General features: G+C 48.6%; 1 protein-coding gene across 1 annotated transcript in view; it reads left to right on the forward strand.

The window, feature by feature from the left end:
* ITGA8 (integrin subunit alpha 8) overlaps positions 1 to 16387 on the forward strand; it is a 138363-nt gene that overhangs the window by 106224 nt on the left and 15752 nt on the right. Inside the window, exons 26-27 of the mRNA XM_012932026.2 lie at positions 10735 to 10863; positions 15020 to 15133. Of these exons, the coding sequence (XP_012787480.2) occupies positions 10735 to 10863; positions 15020 to 15133 (243 nt within the window). The remainder of the gene's footprint in view (positions 1 to 10734; positions 10864 to 15019; positions 15134 to 16387) is intronic.

The following is a 16387-nucleotide window of genomic DNA, read 5'->3' on the forward strand; positions in this document are numbered from 1 at the left end:
GTCACTCAGGGGCACTAGGGCAGTGCCTGCCCTAAAAGACCTTCTTTCTCCCACCCTTGCGCCCTCCATTCAGAAGAGTCTAAGCATTAAAGACCCCACGGAGTGGCAAGCCGACTCCTTTATGGCGAAATAATAAATAGGCCATTTGTATCCCATAAAATTATCTTAACTACTTCCTCCCTAGAATTCCACCCCCGCCCCATTTCCTCTTTCTTGGCTCTTCATTGAGATAACGCGAATGTCTTCAAGGACAGAAACTTACTATAAAATAACATCCTCAAATGCTAATGTCTAATATCTAATAACTAAAGCTTTCACATATCCGGTTCTGCAGCTAACCTAAGCTGGATTTTGGTCAGCCTCAGAGCACAGAATCATGCAGAAAATTCCCAGCTCTCTTAGAGTGTGCTGTTTACTTAATATATCTGACACTATTTAGATAGGCTTGTTTGTGTTGTATAACTTGTTTAATGTATATCATGTTGGTCCTGAGTTGTATTTGCTTCCTGGCAATTTAATGATCATTTACAGTGACAGAACACTACTGATAGATGACTTGCCTTAAATGTTGAGATTCTTGCAAATTTAGTATCTGCTAAGCACTTGTACTTCTCCTATCCAGTTACTCTTCAGTCTATGCCTTAATTTCAGATCTAAGACTAATAATTTTAATGCAATTTAATTATTGAATTTTACACTATTAGATTACTTATATAAGTTGTGTGCAATAATACTATGTAATTTATAAAAATATCAATCTATGAAAAATGGACATAAGAAGATTTGGTCATACTACAAAATGATAATTCCCTAAAAAACTAACAATTCATAAAAAATTTGAAATACTTTCAGGTCCTCAGATTACTTTTGCTTATATTTAATAGGTATGACCCAGAGTATGAAAGAGCTTTTATCAACAAATGTATTTTTAATTATCAGTATATTTCATATCAGGGACTATAAACAATTGAGAGTACTTGGAAATTAGTTTCCTCTTAAATAGTAATCAATTTCTAAGTGAAGTCACAATTCATGTGGCCATTCACTTATTTATACCTAGAATACACACTGGGACTCCACGCCCGGCTGTTTTCACTTGGGGCACCCCAGAGCGGGGCAGGTGAGAGCCCTCCCCGCCCCGAGGGACCCAGCCCCAGCAGCTGACCTCCACTACCCAACCGCCGCCATGCTCCAGGCCGCTTCTGGAAACATTGTAAAGACACTTCCTACCCGTTTTCTATAATTACTACACCAAATTTGATGGTTCAGACAGGAGGCAACAAATCATAGTAATATATATACATACATACCTCTCAGAGAGCCCGGCAAGCTACCCAGAGTATCCCGCCCATATGCTCAGAGCCTGGCAAGCTACCAGGGCATATTCCAGCTGCCAAAATCAATAATGATAGGTCTCTTTAGGTCTCATTCCCTTGACCCTGAGAGCGTCTGATCATTGGGAAAAACGAGTAAGGAGAGGCTGCTAAAATCTCAGGGCTGGGACGAATGGAGATGCTACTGGTGCCCACTCGAGTAAATCAACGAACAATGGGATGACAGTGATACGGTGACGGAATACACACTGCTGAGCAATCTGTTCTATCTTGGATAGGTAGAATATTTGTTCTGTTCTATTCATATTCTAGAATAGATGAATTGGGGATTAGTAAAGAACAGATTATGTACCATGTCTTATTGTCTTTAGTAGTCAATTTAATATCAATTTCAGATTTTTGCATCAAAGTTTATTGTTATTTTTGTGAGTCTATGTAGTTTTATATGTAGTTATTTTTAATTAGTTCTTAAGAAAGTAGAAATAAAATGTTTTGGGGGTGGGGGTTGCTTGGTTTGGGGGCCACAGTCAGCTGTGCTCAGTGCTTAACTACTGGCTCTGTGCTCAGGGATCATGCCTAGTGGTGCTCAGGGGACCATATGTGGTGCCCAGGATTGAACCTGGGACAGCCATGTGCAAGATAAGAGCTTTAGCCTCTGTACTATCCCTCTGGTCCTTATTATATCCTTATGAATTAGTGTCACCCCATTGGTGTTGTGATGTATCACTGATAATTTTTAAATCTGAATCTTTCAATCAAAATCATCTTACTCCCAATTCATTACATAACAGAAACGCTGTGGCAAAGATTTCCCCAGGGATGGAGCTGGAGTCATTCCTTCCACTTTTGCTCCCAAGGATAGGTGCCTTGGTCTTCTGTTTCTCTGGACGGCCGTTCTAAGCCAAGTCCGTTGTTCAGTCTGGCCTAAGTGCAGGGGTGCAAGCAAGGGCCGGGGCTGCCAACGAGCCTGAAGGAGCGGGATTTGAATGTGACCATGTCTCCACATTCTACCATCAAAAAAATTCTGAACCAGTCAGCTGTTTGCCGCATTCAGACCAATCCATTAAACCTAATTTGTTCCAGCTCCTTCTTGGAATAAAATTTTAGAGTCAAGTCTTTCTCAACTCTTCTCAAGGCAGTAAAATAATGACTTGAAACCACCAAATTGCTTATTTGGGTGAACTCGCCTCCTGGGAGTGGGGGGGGGGGAGGTCCTTCCCGTTCAGCCCGGTCTAACGAGATGAAGCTGAAAGGGCAAGCTCGGGACTGCTTGAAGAGGGCAATGTTTACCGTTTCTGGGGTTGGTGATAAAGCGCCGGGGTGAGATGCTGGGTGAAAGGGTGGCGGAATGTGGGCGGGAAGGAGAGGAAGGCAGGAAAGGCGACCCCTCACTCACCACACACAGCGTGCCTCATCTCCAGAGAGAAACCTCCTGAGGTGAACACATCTGACAAGCAACCAGGGTGGCCCTGACAAGACCGTCACCAAGGATGAGTGAAGAACCGTCACGAGAGCCAGGGGAAGTGCAGAGGCGACAGTTGGACGGAGTCTCCCAGCTCCGGGCCATCCCCACAGGAAGCCAGAGAGAAGGGACTTGGGGAGCAGAAACCCAGAACCCGCTCCAGCCTCTGGCCCCACAGACTGCTGTGTTTCATGCTTCATGGCGTGGGCCAGCCACAGTGGCTTGGCTTCACAAACTCACATAGTTTTGTCTTAGCCGTAGAGCGTTTTCTTCCTTCACTGCTGTCTCAGGTTACTTACGGCTTCTTGGACACTTGTTACTTCCTAGAACAGTCTCAGCTGCCTCTCTTGCGCATTCTCTCTCTGTCTCTCTCTGTCTCTCTGTCTCTCCCTCTCTCCCTACCTCTCTCTCCCTCCCTCCCTCCGTCTCTCCCCACTCTCTCTCTTCCCCCACTTCCTCTGTCGGTCTCTCTCTGTCTCTCTCTCTGTCTCTCAATCTGTCTTTGTCTCTCTCTCTGTCCGTCTCTCTCTGTGTCTGTCTCTGTTTCTGTCTCTCTCCTCCTTCTCTCTCTTCTTAGTCTTTCTCACTTCATTCACTTTTTTTTTTTTGGCTTTTTGGGTCACCCCCGGCAATGCACAGGGGTTACTCCTGGCTCTGCATTCAGTAATTAACTCCTGGCAGTGCTCAGGGGACCATATGGGATGCTGGGAATCAAACCCGGGTCGGCCACATGCAAGGCAAATGCCCTACCCGCTGTGCTATCGCTCCAACCCTTCACTTTTTATTTTTAATAGTACCTGCCGGTCTATTTCCAGCCACTAGAGAAAATGACTGTTCAGGGCTAATTTCTAGAACAGCCTTTAGATTCTCTTGTATATTTTACTGATTATTGATTGATTGACTCTGGGGTCCACCCAACTGTGCTCAGGGCTTACTCCTCTCTCTGACAGTGCTCAAGAACAATATGCTGTCTCTTGAAAGAAAAGCTCCAAACTCAACAAAGGAAACTGGTTCTTTTAATTATGCTTCTCATGAACTTCCAAGACATTTTTTAAGTGGATTTTTTTTCTTTCACAAAAGAACCTTCACAGTTATGTCTAAAGGACAATTACATAGCAGACGGGTGCCTCGGGCTTGTCTGTGCTTCGATTTAATTACAGAGAAGTTTGCGTGAGAGAACCCCCCATCTCTTGTGTTCTAGGAATACCTGAAATCCAAACAGATTCCCAACAAATCACACACAGGGAGGGAAGGGCCTGAGTCGCGTTTGTTGTGGTTTCCAGCGCCGTTCATCCTTATTCCACCAGCCTCTCTCTTCAAACACCGCCTTCCCAACTGGACCGCACATTCTCGCTACATGATCCCCTTTCGTCCATAAATTTAAACCTGTACCAGAGTGAAGACTGCAGTGAGGAGTTATGAAAATGCAAAACTCCTGTTGGGGTCAGAATCTGAGCAGCAGCTGGGGCAAGAACCACATTGACTCACAATTGTTTCCTCATTGCAGAAGGGAGTGAAGATGCTTGGGTGGTTCCCACCAGCCTCTCAGAGCCGGGGCCAACTTTCCTTTCTAGTGAACAGCGCCCTCCCCTGGCGGCCAGGGATGGTCACACGTGTGGCTTCACCAGGTTCCCCACTTCCATCTGGAAATTGGGCTTTAAAACTTTGCCTCTCAACGTGACTTCCTTGTTGAGGCAGGATGTTCTTTGATTAGGTGTCTTAGTTGTTGGGTGGTTGTTGGTTTTTGTTGGTTTGTTTGTTTTGATGGGTCAGGATTGAATATTTTTAACTACATTCTGAAATGCCATTTGAGAAAAATTGCTTTGCCATCCATTTGAAGGCAACGGGGTGTCAAGGTGCCATTACTCGATGTGTAAAGTAAAGCTAGGAAAAGCGGGTGAGCATGAGTTTCCTCAATCACAGCTGCCTATTCGCTCATCCTGCAGCACTGAGCAAGTCCTGTGTTTTCCTGAGAGGTCACATATGCATATTGGCGAACGGTGATAAACCACAATGCCAGCCGCCTCCTGTGAAACCACACAGGAAGTGGAAAGGCTTCAATTTGGAATATTATTTCCATATTATTCCTCCTCTACCTCCTCTTCTACTTCTCCTCCATCTATTCCTTCTCCTCTTCTTCCTCTACCACCTCTTCCTCCTTCTCACCTCATCTTCCTTCTCCTTTACCTCATTTTCCATTTTACCATTCTCCTATTCTTGCCCTACCTCCCTCTTCTCCCCCTCCACTTTCTCTTCATCCTTATCCTCTACCTTCTCTACCTCACGTTTCACCTCCTTATCCTCATCCTCCTCTGCTTCCTATGTCACCTCCACTTCCTTCTCCACCAATTCCATCCTTCACCTTCTCATCCTTCACCTCCTCCACCTTCTCATTCTTCTCTTCTACCTTCTCTACCTCCTAATCATCCTCCACTAAAAACGCCTCCTCCTGCATCTCATCTTCTTCTACCTTTTCCTCCTCTTTCTCCTCCTCCTCTCCCTCCTCTTCCTTTTGCTCTGCCTCCTCCTCCTAATCTCTTGGAAATGAAGGAATATTTCCTCATCCCTCCCAGGTTGTCACCTCTGTGAGTTGATGACCTACAGAGGTCACACCATAATACATTCTCCAGGGACTGGAAAATGCAACTACAATAAACTTCAAATACTACATACACACAATATGGAAACATATGAGACAACCTTAGAGATTTCCCTCGTTTTCTGTCTAAGCTCCAGTTTTCATCTTCTGCCATGGAAGCCTTTCCAGAACCTTCTCTATCACAGAGTATCCCTGAGTAACTCTTTGGCTGAAAGTCCTTCTCCCTGTGCCAGACCCTCCCTATGTCCTGGAATGTTCTTGAGACCATGAGGCTGACCTGCACCTCACTTCTAGGTACTTCATCACCCAGCGGCCCCTTGAATGTCGCCTCTCGCTCCCCTGCCACTGAAATATTCAAGTCCGCAGCCAAGCGTCTAGTTCTGTCTCTTGATCATTTTCTCGCTATCCCGCCTTGATTGAAGACTTGCTCGGAGTCTGTCGAGCCAGCCCCCTCACCACGCTGCCCCTGGCCAAGCTCCTTTTGCACAAACCCGGGCCCAGCTGCTTGGAATCTTTTCTCCCCACCCTGCTTCTGTCCTTCTCTCAGGCACCCTGCCCAGACCACCTCACTCATGTCCAGTCCCACCTGTCATGCATCTAGCTCCAAGCCTGAGGGCATCATGAAGGGCGCCTCTCCTCAGCCGGCTCTGGCGAAGGCCTCTGGGCTGCCAATTCTCCTTCCACTCTCCTCACTGCCTCTCCAGCCTCGTCCCAGCAACTGTCCCAGGCCTTCTGCTCTTGTCAGGCATGACTTGAGGCAAGAGAATCTTCAGAGGGTCCAATTCCCTAACACACACACACACACACACACACACACACACACACACTCTAATCCTGTCTTTCAGCATCTCTCCCACACTTGCAGAAGGAGAGGAGGGTTCTTCCTTCGGTTCAAATTTAACTTTGCTGCATCAAGAATCACCCGGGTTCCCGAATCTCTAACCTCTTTCCCTTTAGTATTTCCACCCTTGGATCCCATAAACCAACTTGAATTCCATCCGTTTTCAAATCAAACAGGAAGCCAGTAGTATGGCTCGGTTTCCACTCCCGTGACTCATCTCAGCCCTTCCACAGTCTTCTAGCCCGACTTCCTTATTTCTCCTGGACTCTGATCATGATAAAATGTGAGTCTTTGCGGAGCTTGGGGGTTTGGGATGGTTGCAATGGAAGCATCTGAGGCGGGAGAAAAGCTCAGTTGTGAGGGGAGCGGGCTTAACCTTCTCTGGGACCTGATTTCAAGCCAACTAATTGACCCTCCATGCTGGCCCTACCGGGGGGTCCAGTACCCCTGAGCAGCACCACATCCCAGCCAACTGCCCGGGGACCCAAAGCAACAAAGCAATAACGACAATAAATATCACATGTTCATTATAAGCAGGTGCCAGGGAAAAGAATTTAAAATTTAAATTCTTAGTGACATCACCGCCCCATTTTGCATTACATCTGCTCTTCGATTATATATTAATATTTTCTGTTTCATCTGCTATCTTATTGTTCAGTGGCAACAATTAAGAGAACTTTTAAAAGTCACATTACCGCTAATATACCTTAACAAGGCTTCTTTTTTAAAAATTGAATCACCGTGAGATACAGTTACTAAGCTTTTATCTTTGAGTTTTAGTGACACAGTGATCAAACACCCATCCCTCCACCAGTGCACGTTGTCCACCACCAGCGTCCCCACTATCCCTCCTGCCCTCGCACACCATTCCTCCCCTTGCCTATGGCAGACAGTTTCCTTCTTACTCCCTCTCTAGTCTTGGACATTGTGGTTTACAATAACAGATACTGAGAGGCATCATGTTTGGCCTTTATCCACTCTCAGCACACATCTCCTCTGCCTGAGCAATCCCTCCAACCATCATTGACTCAGTGATCCCTTCGCTATCCCAGCTGCCTTCTCCCCTAGCTCCTGAGGCAGACTTCCAACCGTGGAGCGATCCTCCTGGCCCTTGTCTCTACTGTCCTTGGGTGTCAGTCTCATATTATGTTATTTTATATTCCACAAATGAGTGCAGTCATTCTATGTCTGTCCCTCTCTCTGACTCGTTTATTCAGCATGATGACTCTCCATGTCCATAATCATAGCACTGTCGTCCTATTGTTCATCGCTTTGCTCAAGCGGGCACCAGTAATGTCTCCATTGTGAGACTTGTTGTTACTGTTTTTGGCATATTGAATACACCCCGGGTACCTTGCCAGGCTCTGCTGTGCAGGTAGGATATTCTCAGGAGCTTGCCGTGCTCTCTGAGAGGGGCGGAGGAATCGAACCCAGGTTGGACGAGTGCAAGGCAAATGCCCTACCCACTGTGCTATCGCTCCAGCCCATTCTCCATAGCAGTGATGATTTCCAGGCGTTCCTTGACTGGCCAGCATCTAGGGTCTTCCTGAGGTTTGTAGGGTACTTGAAACAGTACCTGTTAAAAAACCTTCTCCTATCATTTAGACAAATCCCTTGACTGTTCCCCTGGAAGAGGGCTTTGGGGTCCCATAACTGGTTTTTCCTATCTGTATGAGGTGTACACCCTATATAGAAAGGGAAGGCTTTTCTGGAGTTATGCAAACCAACATAGTGCCATGAAACATCAAAAACATACTGAAGGGACAAGAGAAAAGCAAGCATTTCACTTTACTCACAATGAGATGTAAAATACCCGTTTGCTGTGGGTTCTAGTCAAAGGAAACTAAGATCTGTAGAGATAAAGCATAGAATTGAGCGTCATGTTTAATTAATTTAATCTGATGTTGAAAACCTTGACTTCCTGCAACTCTTAAAGGATTCAATTATCTGAGAGCACTGTGACAGGAGTCCAAATAATCCATCCAATATCTTTTCCATAGCTCTTGCCAAAAAGGTACTAGAACAATTATGCAGATGTAATTTGAAAACTTTTTTATAACATTAGTTTGATCAGCTTCTTTCCTTAAAACACAACCTTGAAACTTCTATACATTCCTTTACATTCATTCTGTTCTGTATTCATTCATCCATTCATTTCCTTCATCCCATTTCTAATGTCCATAACTAGGCATCTTTAATGCCATCAACTCTCCACACTGAGAGAACTATTCTTCCATATACTCTTTCTAGTTCTAAATATCCAAGAAAAGTATATATCCAACTTCAATTTAGAAATCAAATCTAGGAGCCAGAGAAATAGTATGCAAGTGAAGGCCTTGAATGCAGCCGACCTCGGTTCAAAATTCAGCACCATGTAGAAGTCTCTGAAGCCCAACAGGAGTGATCCCCGAGCACAGAGCCGGGAGTAAGCCGGGAGCACTGCTGGGTGTGGCCCAAAAGCCAAAAAAATAAATAAATAGATAGTCTAAACATTCACACTATTTTGTAATCTTCCCTTCCTCCTTCCAAAATAGAAAAAAGTCTTTCTAAGTTACTGTGCAGTTCTGCAGCATTGCTCTTTGTAACGCCCAGCAGACACTGTAGAAATGTCATCATTCACTGAGTGTGTCACCTCCACATGCCCATAAAGCTCAAAGTCAGCACCTTTTGTCTCCGTTAGAAAGCGTTATTCAGAACGCCAGTGTTTGGGGGCTGGGAGCTGACTCCGGATCAGGGGTACAGACCCTGATCCGTCCCCGGCAGCCAGGGGCTCCCGTGCAGCTGGGCAGCTCCTGGGGGTCCCGGCACGGCAGAGCCCGAGCTCCTCCCCCACACTCCAAGATCAGAACACTCGTGTTTCGTTTTGTTCTGCGCTGTCTGTGTTTTCACCTCCTCGGGGGGAAAGCCGCTGCTCATCTCTGAGTCGGGGGAACTAGTACCCAGGAGCACAAAGTAATTCTTCATCCTTTGTCAAATGGTGATGCCTCATCCTCTGTCAAAGGATGGGACCATCTGTCCACGCTCTTCGGTGCTGTCGCTCCTGCAGCACAGTGACCCCCAGGCCATCCGTGCTGGAGATAGTGACCGCAGCTCCGCAGGTGGAGACTCAGCCAACACTGAGCGCCACTTTCATGACTCCTGGATGCGTGCGACTTGCTTTTCCAGAAGCTTCTGTCAATGACCCGTGCTTTCCTGGGCCGCCTCCTATCTCTGACTCCCCCCTCCTGTCTTAGTTTTCCTGGCGGGCCTTGTCCTCCCTCTGTCCTCAGGACACTGCACGCGCCTCATTCCACACCCTCTCCTCGGGCCACCCTGAGCACCGCAGCTGGACCAGCCCCACTGGGGAGCAGATCCCGGGGGTGCACAGCCCCAGAGGCCAGGAGCAGCACGCGGGGGTGCGGGAGGCCACGGGAAGCAGGGGCTGCCGCTGAGGAGGACGGAGGCCAGCGCCGGGAGGGTGTGCATGGCCATGAGGCCGCAGCCGGGACCCTTTCCCAGGGCCCTGGAAACACTTCCAGAACTTGAGGGTCTCTTCACATCCTCCTCAGTGGCGCCCCCCGCCCCCCGCCTGTGGTGGAGGTAAAGCTCTTCTCACTCCAGAGACAGGTGTGACTCCAAAGGGGAAATGTGTCAAAGGTGTCGGTGACGTGGGGGGGCGGACTGGGCTGCAGAGGGTGGGCGCAGAAAATTAGGGTCCTACATCCATTCATTTCAAGCCAAAGACGTGAATGGGATCTTCTGGGCTTTAATAGAACTTTCAAAATATTGGTTCAGTCATCAGATGTATCTGGATTGGAGCTTGGGTCACACTGGAAGTTCTGGAACACTTGGCAAAGCACCCAAACAAGCTCTGTGCTGGCACAGGGTTCAAGTGGTGTGCTTTGGGAAACTCATCTTTCCCAAAGATTTGGCTGACCTGGGTTCAATTCCTGGCAAATCATTTGGTTCCCCAAGAGCACTGCCAGGAGTAACCCCTGAGCATCGCCAGGTGTGACTCCTCCCCCCGCCCCCCCAAAAAAAATCAAAAAGAAAATACAGGTTTTTTAAAAAAAAAAACTGGAACATGAAACTTCCCTGGGGGGTACTTCTCCCATGGACAGGATGTGGGGTTCAGGCTCCCCCAGACAGACTCCTCGCCCACATCACGGTGCCTCCCACCCTCAGTTCTTTCCACCATTCTGCACAGGTGAACCAAAAAATCAGAAGAAAAGATCGCCTTGAAAATCGCTGCCCCATTTTCTGTCGTTTGGGAGAAAGGGCACTGACTTTCCAGGTTCTCCTTCCCAGAGGGACCTTGGGGGTGTTGGTCGGTGCTGGACGAACTGCAGGAGAACGGACCGCTAGGCTCCGCCTGCGGGCGGCCACTTCCGTGGACCCTGCACACGTGTGTGCACCCACCTCCCCGCGGGGAGAAACGCCTACCCAGAGTTCCAGGCAAACGGAGAGGTGACGGCATCCCGCCGCCTCCTAAGGTGATGGCTCTTGTCTCTCTTTGCAGCCTGCTGCCGCCCCGGAGGAAGCCCCCGAGCTCAGCGCCTTCCTGAGCAACTCCACCATCCCTCATCGCATCAGGAAGAGAGACACGCCGGTGCTGGAGGCCCAGAGGCAGAACCCCTCAAAAATCCTGGTACAGTACCCTAGATCATGCATGTTGGATTCAGGGAAGTGGGCGGGGACGGGGGACGTTTTACAGTTTTGCAGACGTGCCGGTGCCCTTGACAGAACATAATGTCCGAATGTAAACCAAGGGGCTCTGCTCTGCACGTGAAGGAGCGTCGGCTGTGGCCCACAGGCGTCCCTTGAGCCTGCCGCTGAGGCCGCACTGGAGAAATGGTGATGGAAACATCAAAGTCCCGCTGTCAGCTCCTCCACAGACAGAGGGCCTGGCGGAGTCTAGCCAGTGTGAGCCACCACCCACACCTGCTGGACGGATGGGTGTGGAGCCAACCGTGGGCCTCACCTCTCTGCTGGGAGATCAGGACTGAGGAGAAGGGAGAGTCCAGGCTTAAGGGCCGAAGTCCCTGGGGAATCTTAACATGGAGGTCGGCGGTGAAGCCATCCTGAGCCCTCCATCCTCTGTACACCACGGCGCCAGCCTGCACATCAGGGATCATTCCTTTCCTGGACCCTCCCACAAGGAAGGCCCCTCACCTGGACACTTATAGAAGGGTTCAAGTGTTGCTTTTGGCTTGTTTTCTCGTGGTGCTCTCACACACGTGCTGACACGCAGTCCAGCTTGACCACATGATGTGATTCAAGTGCGGAAATGTCTGAAGTCGAAGAAGCAAGTCTAACAGAGTGAGTCCAAATGGAATCAAGAGAGAAAGTTGTATTGTGAGCACAGGAAACTGTGTGGCAAAAGGCTCTGTCAGCAGATGATGCAGTCCCTGCACGTTTCAGGATTCTGTGATTTAAAAGCCATACAAGCAGAAAAAGCATAAGGCAATTAAAATGCTGTTTAGTTTGGGACAAATGTATAAACTGTCTATTGAGTCTTTTTGTAAACCTTCTTCCAGGAGGAATGATAGAAAATAAAGCTATGATGGACTGGACTGCCAGTATGTTCATGAGAACCCCTGGACGGCCAATTACCCAGATCCTAGAGGACTGACCAGCTAGACACAGAGTTTCAAACTGATTTTCTTTCATTTCCACTGTGGTGTGTATCTCCCTCATACACAGAGGCAGGCAAGGAACCCAAGAATAGAAACTCTGGAAAAGTTTTGGGCTCTTTTGTTAGATTCTTTCGCGTCTGCTCTTACTAAAGTGTTTTAAGGCAAGATCACTTCTGGTTATCACAGAGATTTATCACTTACAGATGAGAGCAAGACAACTCTTGATCTCCATATCTGATTTTGTTCACTCAAATTTTACTCTCTCTCTCTCTCTCTCTGAAAATTATTCAAAATTAAAACTCAAGTGGAAATTCAAAATTGAACTCAGGTTCAAAAAATTATAAAGCATCCACCTTCCCATGTCCTGCAGTCAAACAACTCTGGAGAGAAAGTTATTATGCAGAGTTTATTCTAAAATCAAAAGCAGAAATAAGACCTCCTACAGTTTTTGTTTAGTTAAAAACAACTTACTGAATCACATTTCTGATTAGGAATTTGAAAAGTGCAAAATGCCAACATCCCAGTTGGGATCAGAAGTTCCAATTTGCATAGGAAAAAAATGGAGTCAGTGACACTGAAATGTAATTTCTCTTCTGCCTAAGAATATCTTTGCCTTCCCGTGGGGGCCTCCTGCTGCTTTGATAGTTATCGCCCCATCCTTCCCTATTCTGCTTACGGAAACCTTATCCTTCTAATCCATTCCATCATTTGATACTATCAGCCACTTCCTGAAACTACTGCATTCCTTGGCATCCCCCCAAACCTTCTCCTCTGCTCCCTTCCTCCCTTTGACCTGCCTCCCACAGCTTGGTGCTGGCCTGGCTTCTGCCCACCCTGCCCCGCTGCTGATCTCAGAACTCCACTTCAACCACCTCCCCACCCCCCCGCCCCTCCCGCTCCTCCTTTTTATTGCTCTTTCAGGTCATGTCCTGCCTGATCCTTATTCCGGCCACCCCCAGAAGCATCTGCCATCTTTGCCTTCGCTGTGTGCGAGCCACTTCCAGTCCAGCACCGTGGACGGACCCCGTGATCCCCCCAGCACCGTTGTCTAGAATTCCCAGTCTCAGCCATGCTAGAATCCAAACCCCCGGCCCAGAGCTTCCCAGTTTTCCAGTTCAGGGAGCTCCTTCCACCGTCCCCTCCCCCACCCCTCCAAAACTTCCTTCACATTGATCTTGCTCTTCTCTTCAAGAGCCTTCTTCATCTCTCCTGAAATTCTTGCGATAGACCCTCATCCTCCCCGCTTCTCTCTCTCTCCCTCGCTCTCTCCCTCGCTCTCTCCCTCTCCCTCTCTCTTGGTCTCCCATGGAGCCTTTCCACCCACCCCCCATTTCTTCCTCACTTCTCGTGTCCCTCTAAGACACACGTCTGACGCTACCCTCACTTTCAAAGCTTCGTGGACTCCCTATTCCCTGTAGCACAAACCAGAAGATTCCTTAGCACACGATTTGGTGTCTCTTCCTCTCTCGTTTCCACCCATCCCCCAGTACCTTTTCTCCTCTTTACTAAACACACTCTAGTCTCGTGTCCGGTATCACCAAGAGATGTACCAGGAGGCCCCGCCCGTCCTGCTCGCTGATGGTTTCTCCTGCCCGGAGCTTCACCCCAAGCACCCCCTTCCCAGATCCTCCGGCAGGGCCAGCGCACTGGGAGCTGCACCCCAGCATCCCAAGGAGCTCATAAAAGCGCGCCTCTGGCTCCAGAGGGTGGCCTCGCTCACACAGCCCACCCATAAAGGCCCCAAAGTAGGCGGGAGAGCCTTTTGGGGGACAAGGTTGTGACCCCACACCTCTCAGTGCCCAGCTGTCAGACAACCAGTCAGCCCAGCGCCTGTCCTTGGGGGCTTCCTGGAGAAATCTGGTCCTACCATAACTGATCAAATGCACATCGTGCAGAACTTGGGGCGGGGGGGGTCTGTTTTTTTTTTTTTCAATAAAACTCTGAGGTTCTCTGAAAAAGATTTTGTGGTAATATGTTCCTCTGGATCCTCTGCACTTAAACAATTCACCCACAAGAAATGCTCAACTGGTCCCTTCACATCATAGCCGATACATGGATTTTTGCGTTTATCAGTGCTGGAGACAGTTTTTAAAATGGACCTAGCATTGGGCACAATATAACTTCAGATCAGTGAAGGGGACCATTCAAGAAGGCTCCCCCGTGCCTGGCACAAAAATGGACAGACAGGGAGGTGTCCAGCATCCCGACTCAGCAGGCCCCACCCCACCGGAAAATGCAGTCCCAAGGCAGAGCACGGGAGACACCAGCGCTTGCCACAAACGTGCAGTTCTGACATCAGCGGCCCACGCTAAGCCAGGAGACTCGAGAAAGTGGTTTCAAAAACACCTTGAAGAAGGGACCTCACCGAAGGGATCCTGCCTCATCACCGGAGAGTTATCTCGAGAGAGAGGCAAATGTAGGAGATGATGTCACGGCTCCTGGGGGTCTCAAAGAGTTCCTTCATTCCGGGTTCTTCTACAGATGCTTCCTAGGCCTCGGTCATCCCACGGCGGGAGCTAGGAAAGCCGTGAGGAACCTACACCTGAACTCTGAGGGAGCAAAGCCAACGGTCCGGCTGGATACAGGAAATTCCTTACTGCCCCCAGAAACAATCCATGATTACTCACCGGGCTTCCGGTGGCGTGGCTTCTCCCATCACCCCTGTATGTGGGTGCAGCATTCCTGCCGGTCTTGCCTGCTTCAATGCTGTTGCTCTTATTGAATGAAGAACAAATTATTGATAATTTTCTTAATGATTTGGGGAAGCCTTGGACATGCCTGGGGTGGCACTGGGCACCTTGAACACCGCAGAGCCTGTGCTGGAACCTTCTGGCCTGGCTAGCCAAGAATTACCAGGCGTGACCCCTGTGCATCCTGAGCACTGCTTGGGACTCCAGTTCAAAAGGGTTTTAAATTAATAATTGGGGGTGGCTGGCAAGGCAGTACTGCGGGTAAGGCACTACTTGCCTCACATGTGGCAAACCCAGGTTTAATCCCTAGCACCCCGGGCACAGTCAGGAGTGATCCCTGAGCACAGAGCCAGGTGTAAGCCCTGAACACCATCGAGTGTGCCCCCCAAATAATAATCACTTAATGTGGGGGAATACTGATTTCTCCATCATAAAAGCACTGGTTTTCTGCTGTTCCTCCTTTCTTTCCTCTCCACAGAATTGCACAAATATCGAGTGCTTACAGATTTCCTGCGCAGTCAGTCGTCTCGCAAGAGGAGAGAGTGTGGTCCTGAAAGTCCGATCCCGGCTCTGGGCAGAGACATTTCTCCAGGTAATGGAATCGGGAAGCCCGGGGAACCCCGCCCCTCTCACTTCCTCCCCCCCCCCCCCACCGTGCTCTCATTAACTGGCTGTCCTGCTCGCTCTCCCAGCCTCTCACACTCTACCCCTACACACAGCTTTGATGGTTTTATCATACAACCTCCACAGAAGCAGAGAAACGTTTTCTGATCCAGGGCAAACAGCTGACAATTCTTCATGCCCAGGATTTCTGACTTCCTGGTCACAGGAAGATTTCATCAAGATTGATGCTAAGTGGTTTTCTGGCCTGTGGCGGTCACTGGAGACGGCATCTTGTTTGGAGTAAGATTAGGGACAGAGCAGTAGGACAGCAGGTAGGGTGCTCACCTTCCATGCAACCCCCAGAACCACCTGTGGTCCCCTGAGTCCCCCCAGGAGGGATCCCTGAGTGCAGAGCCAGGAGGACGTCCTGAGCACCTCTGGTTGTGGCCACAAAACCAACAACAGAAAGTTTTTAGTAAGTTTAACATTTTACCAGTCTGGCGCGGGCATAATCCTCTCACAAGACACATTGTGTTGAATGTTGAACTGCCTGTACTGAGTGGATCCATGCACTAACTGTTCCAGAAAGTTCAGAGCAGGGAAGCTGGGGTTGTGATTGGTCACGCTCTGAGTTGAACCCACTCAGAAATCTCACTCTCCTCGCCATCCCTTATCAACAACCTAACTGTTATTGGCACAGTGGCCCTAAGCCAAGCACTCTGCAAAAGTATAGAAGAGGCGGGCTGCAAACCACAGCTAGAGTGACTTGGCAAGGACAAAGAAAAGGGGCATTTTTTGAGGAGGAATGGTTACATGGGCCAAGTTCAAGGTTCCAAAGATGTTATCAATGGATAGTAACACAGTAATGCAGCCGCTATTTCAATCCTGACTCCAGGCGCTGGCGGTGGTTGTATTACCTGAGTAGACGGCTGTTTGGGAGTGGAGACTTTTTCTAGCTTAAGAATAGAGCAGTTACATAAAGAGCATAGCACAAGGCAGTCCACTTTGCAGAGGGAATCCGTGAATGCAGGATGAGTAGAACTTTTTAATGTTGAACCAGCTGGTCATAGCCAACAAGCTTTCGTTTCCATTCCTTGGAGGTCTGGGGCATCTGAGAAAAATGAAAAATCAAAATGCATCTTTCTGTTGAGAATAGAAGACGTTTTGATTTGGGAGGATAAACTTAAAATGAGAAACCGATAGATCTGTAGGCTGCCTTGTGTGCTGGCTCTGCCGCGGTTCC

Source organism: Sorex araneus, chromosome 9 (genome assembly GCF_027595985.1).
Source record: "Sorex araneus isolate mSorAra2 chromosome 9, mSorAra2.pri, whole genome shotgun sequence".
In the NCBI taxonomy this organism is placed as follows: domain Eukaryota; kingdom Metazoa; phylum Chordata; class Mammalia; order Eulipotyphla; family Soricidae; genus Sorex; species Sorex araneus.